This window comes from Hordeum vulgare, chromosome 1H, assembly GCF_904849725.1.
Source record: "Hordeum vulgare subsp. vulgare chromosome 1H, MorexV3_pseudomolecules_assembly, whole genome shotgun sequence".
Classification (NCBI taxonomy): Eukaryota; Viridiplantae; Streptophyta; class Magnoliopsida; order Poales; family Poaceae; genus Hordeum; species Hordeum vulgare.
Genome location: NC_058518.1, coordinates 7,333,830 through 7,338,990, shown reverse-complemented (window position 1 = coordinate 7,338,990; position 5,161 = coordinate 7,333,830). Strand labels below are relative to the sequence as shown.

The 5,161-nt window shown below is 49.0% G+C and overlaps 1 protein-coding gene across 1 annotated transcript; it reads right to left on the bottom strand.

Annotated features, from left to right (window-relative positions):
• Nucleotides 1–536: 536 nt before the first annotated feature.
• On the bottom strand, nt 537–4,145 carry LOC123395103 (beta-galactosidase 1-like). The gene is made up of 11 exons (XM_045090040.1): nt 3,981–4,145; nt 3,610–3,885; nt 3,431–3,523; nt 3,150–3,302; nt 2,947–3,035; nt 2,216–2,327; nt 1,756–2,114; nt 1,576–1,664; nt 1,068–1,480; nt 771–956; nt 537–668 (listed from the first exon to the last, which is right to left on the bottom strand). Exons 1-11 carry the CDS (start codon nt 4,143–4,145, stop codon nt 537–539), a joined length of 2,067 nt encoding a protein of 688 aa, XP_044945975.1.
• Between the last annotated feature and the right edge of the window lie 1,016 nt (nt 4,146–5,161).

Sequence of the window (5,161 nt, the reverse complement as noted above, 5' to 3'; positions counted from 1 at the left end):
TTTTTTGTTAAGCAATGGAAAATCGTATTATTTAGATTTACAAGAAGTTTAAACAAACCTTTTTATTATCAACAGAATGAGACATGAGAAAGAACATTAAAAATAAATAAGTGTATTTGTTTGTGCCAAATGAATGGAACATTATGTAGAAAAAGTTAATTTTTTTAAACTATACGTGGATGCTGTTAAATATTTAATTTAATTAAAGGTGCAAAATTTATTTTCCCACGTTGTTACTTGTGATTCAAATAAGCAAACCCATATGTATATAAGAAATAGAAATTACCAACGCATATGTATTGTCTGCCTGTTTCTTCAACCGAAAATCTTCACCCTATAGCAAACTGATCGAGGAGGCGAAAAATTCTTGGTTTAACCTCGATGATCTCCATCGAAAATCACATGAAGCGAACCATGTAATTGTTCTGGGCTAATTACTTAGCCCCCTAACACATATGCCTAGCTCCTGATTGACGTTAGCTAACACTAAGCCTAAACGACACTAACTATAATTTATTCCTTGGTTCATGTGGGGATCAGCAGGTTGCCTGCACGGTGAGCACGCCGGAGTCACACCCGGACCCGGCGCGGAAGTCCTCCGTGTGCCGCACCGTGCACGACTCCTTGCCGACGCACGCTGCCGTGAACGCCGCCAGCGCTGCCTTGGACTCGCAGCCGCCCTGGTACGCGCCGCACTTGCCGCGCGTGACGCCGAGGCTGGCCACGTCCACGCTGGAGATGGTCCTGCCATGGCTGCACGCCAGCGCCACCTCGTCGCCGACCTCGGCGGCCTCCGCGCACGCCGCCCCGACAGCGACGGTGTGGAAGCTCACCCTCGTCGGGTCGCCGCCGGCCTCCTCGAACAGCACCATCGTGTTGGGCTCGCCGGCCTTGAGGAACGACCGTGGCACATGGTAGAACCTCTGGGACGGCTCGTTGCAGCCAGTGAGGCACTTCTGCCCGTCGCCATCCGCCATGAATGTGCCGCGGTAGTCGCACCGCCGGCAGCCGTCCATGTCCGCGGCGACGTATGACGGCCAGTAGCGGCCCAGGTTGTTGCCGTTGACCCACACCACGCCCTTGCCGAGCCCCAGCAGGTCCGCCACCACGGGCTCCTCACCGGTGGGGGCCTCAAAGGTCGCCTTGTACCAGGTGAAGGGGCGGTGCACCGGGATGGTGCCGCCTCTCCATTGGCTGCGGTCCTTGGCCTTGTCGAGGTGGGTCTCCCTGTACTCGCCGGCGAGGCCGGCCTTGTAGGACCAGGAGCTGTTGGAGAGGTCGTAGGCGGTGGTGTTGGTGACGGTGTCGACGAGCTTCACCGGCCCTCCCACGATGCCGGCGGGCATCATCTCGAACAGAGCACCATAGTTCTTGAGCCCGATGGTGGCGCTGAGGAGGGAGATGTAGTTCTTGCCAGAGTGGAGCTTCACCGGTGTCTCCATTTGGAAGACGAATCCGCCATTAGGAGCGTAGTGCCTCCCTGCATGCCAATTAATCAAATCAATTAACATTAGCTTGATCAAGTTCATTAATCCATCAGTGTGCAAACCACTCAGAGTATATTGGGACGCTCACCAACAAGCTTGCCATTGACGAAAGCGTAGAGCTCATGGCCAGTCGTGTTCACGTGCAACTTGTAGTTCGATTCCCCCTTGTGCTCCAAGCTGCACATTTTGATCATCACCAGAGATTAATTTATATTTCAATCTTATGCAACAGTGTAGTTCTGTATTAAGCATCAAGATGTTTGATTACCTTGTCCTGTACCATAGGTAGTCGCTCTGGTCGCCCGACGTCGCGATCTGCTCGAGCAGCTCGTTCTTCCTGAAGTTACCCTTCTCGTCCGTCATGAAAGGATGGAGGTTCTCGGGCATCCACGACCAAGCAAGGCCATCCGTCACGGTTTCCACCCCCGGCCTCTTCACCATCACCGACGTCTGTGTCTTGATCTTGGCGCTGTTGTACGCGACGGTCTTGCAGTCCGGCAGGATGCTCACGGACCATGCGGGCACGACATGGGTTGCGCCGTCGTCGAGGGTCACATTGACCTCCTTGTCGTCGAACTTGTTGCTGATGAAGCAGGCAGAGGAGTTGTCCAGCGTGTACTTGGTAACCTAGTGTAGATATTGATGAACCAAATGGATCAATTTTGTTGTGAACACCATTAAAAACAGTGCTAGGATTTTTGTATTGTATGTGAATGCATGTTAGTTACCATGACGTTGGTGTTGCCCATGGTGGTGTCCTTGTAGTCCCCATGGAGTAGGATCTTCTCCATGGACTTGAGGACATTGTGGAGGTCCTTGAGGTGCCCGTATTTTGGCTGCCTGATTTTACCTGAAAACAAAAACATAAAAGGATAATGAATATGATTTGCATATTGACACTAATTATTAATTTACAAGATGCAAATAAGCTTGGGACGAATATATGAATTGAAGGAACAACAAGAGATGGTTCACGTACCGTACTCATCGAGAGGGGCATCGTAGTCATAGCTGGTTGTGATGTATGGGCCACCCGACGTGCGGCCAAAGTTGGTGCCACCATGGTACTGATCACATATAAATTGACGATCAACATGTCAAATGATGTAAAATTCAGTTCATGCCAGCCTGCTAGAGGATGGAAATTAATGTAGAAGAGAAAAGTATAGATTAGTTATAAATCAATCACCATGTAGTAGTTCTGGAGCGATCCTCGCGTCTGGAAGAACATGGCAACAGAGAAGGCGATGTCTTCGGCGGACCGGTGGAAATCAGGCTTGTCCCAGGCTTTGAACCTAATTATATATCGTGGATAAAATGTAAGAGCAATCTGAACTTCATTCAACATATAGTAGAACGTGCTAACCAATTTCGCGCATATGCATGTAGGTTCCATAAGAAAAAAAGAAGGAAAATTAATATATAAAGGTTGATCCAGGTATATATATATGTAGGGTACCAGCCAGTCCAGTTCTCAGTCCAGATCTTGGGGATGTCGGTCCTCTTGGGGAACCAGTCGTGGCAGTAGAAGCCGTTGCAGGTGTTGATCTAGTAATTAAGAAGACTTAGCATTGAGTTTTTTTTGTTTTACACTTGGGAAGAAAGAAGAATAATAATTGGTAGAGACAAAAATAGGAAAGATGAAAATGTGCATGCGCTGACCACGTTGGGTGGGACGTCTTGGTCCTGCTGGCACATGATCCACGGCACGCCTACGTTCTGCTTGTTGGCCATGGCGGCGCACCAGTGGATGTACTCAGACGCCGACTCGTCGTTGTTGAGCTTGTCCATGACGTTCCCGTACTCGTTCTCGATCTATATATGTAAATTGTTCACATATATATATGTTATATTCACTGATCCACTCTTTTGTCGACGACAAGTAGCTAGGAATGCAAGCTAGATAAGTTTCACATAATTAATATTAGTTAGTTACTACGTACCTGAGAGAGGATGATGGGGCCTCCCTGTCCGGCGAACATCTTGGCCTCCTTGAGCTTGTCGACGATGAGGGTCGTGAAGGTCTCCATCTCTTGCTGCAAGCATCAATAACTTGGTCGTATTTTGACCTCCAAGGAAAACCATTATATTGTTGGGAAGGATCTGCTAGCAGTGTGGGTACCTCGAAGGGGTTGTTGTGCATGCGGAACTGCATGCCGGAGATGTCGCGCAGCCATGCCGGCAGGCCGCCGTAGTTCCACTCGCCGCAGATGTAGGGGCCGATGCGGAGGATGGCGTACATGCCGGCGTCCTGGACCTCCTTGAAGAAGCGCACGATGTCGTAGCTGCCCTCGAAGTTGTACTGCCGGCGGCGAGGCTCGTGGCCGTTCCAGAAGACGTACGTCTCGATGGCGTCCAGCCCGCCCTCCTTGGCCTTCCTGATCAGATCCGGCCACATCTGCAGGCAAGCAACGATCGAGACTTACAATTCATTCATGGAAACTAAGACGAGACGATGGTGTATTCATCTGCTGCTCCGTGTGCAATGCATACCTCTGGCGTGCTCCTGGGGTAGTGGATGGAGCCGGAGATGAGGAGGCGGCGCTCGCCATCGATGACCATCGACCGGCCGTCGTACCCGACCTCAGTGCCGCTGGCGACGGCCGCGGCCGCCGCGAGGAGGAGGAGCGCAAGTGGTTGCCACGACACGCGCTCCATGGCGAGAAGCTGCTAGCTAGGGAGAAGAAAGGATGCACGCACGCACCGCCGGCCGTGTGTATTTATTGGGGAAAGAAAGATATATTGGCGTGGATTAGTAGGATAAGCAAAGAGCCACGCACGCACTCATGCGTGCAGCTAACAAACTGCGTTAGAGCCATGGATTAGTAGGATAAGCACGCGTGTGTATATGGAAGTGCATATTCACATGGACTCTTGTTTTAAATCAGATGGTCTATTCGTTTTATCTATTCTTTGATTAGGAAGGGAGAGAGTCGCGATGAGAGAGCACATGCATCTGTGAAAGTATGATTTGATCGAACTGTCTCTTTCATGGATGATCCATGAGGATTAAATACACAGGGAATTAACCGTCGCCACGAACGGATGCGTCCGCTCGTGGGGGTCGTGAAAAAACCGTCGCGTCGGTTGGCTAGCAACCCGCACGAAGCGGTTCTGTACAAGGGAGGATTATTCCCTAATTATTATAATTAGTTTAAAATAAATCCTAACACCCCCTAATCCTCGCTTGTCCTTGAGACCCATCATCTTTGAAATGTTCTCCTCCAAAACCCTGTGGAAAAAATTGAGAAGAAAACATACAATATGCCATGAAAAACTCCTTCTAAAACCCAGTGGGAAAATAAAGAGAAAATGACATATATCGTCCATGCTTGCATTGATATTGCCTCATTAAAAACCTTTCGTGAGAAACCATGTGGAAAAACTCCCTGTGGTAGAAATTCTGTAAGAAAGGTACAAGGACACGGAAGCTTCCTGTGGTAGGCCATTCAACCTAAAGCATTGTTTGAAATTGCATCAACATAGCCAAAAGTGAAAGTTGATTGAGAAATAATCCCAACCGAAGAGCTTCTTGCAAGCCTATGATCACTCCTAGCTTGCGTGCCCTACAAATACATCCACAAATGTGTTGATTAATTCATAATTCCTTTAATTTTGTATTGATAAGTTTCGAAAAAAATCAATTTCGTGAATTAGACTACGTACTCTGCCCA

What these genes read in the sequence shown, in the direction of transcription:
- LOC123395103 (XM_045090040.1), bottom strand. Translation starts at nt 4,145, where the DNA reads ATGGAGCGCGTGTCGTGGCAACCACTTGCGCTCCTCCTCCTCGCGGCG. An exon ending in ACCCCAGGAGCACGCCAGAG is followed by an intron (nt 3,886 to 3,980) that starts GTATGCATTGCA and finishes GCTTGCCTGCAG; the next exon opens with ATGTGGCCGGATCTGATCAG. An exon ending in TGCACAACAACCCCTTCGAG is followed by an intron (nt 3,524 to 3,609) that starts GTACCCACACTG and finishes TGATGCTTGCAG; the next exon opens with CAAGAGATGGAGACCTTCAC.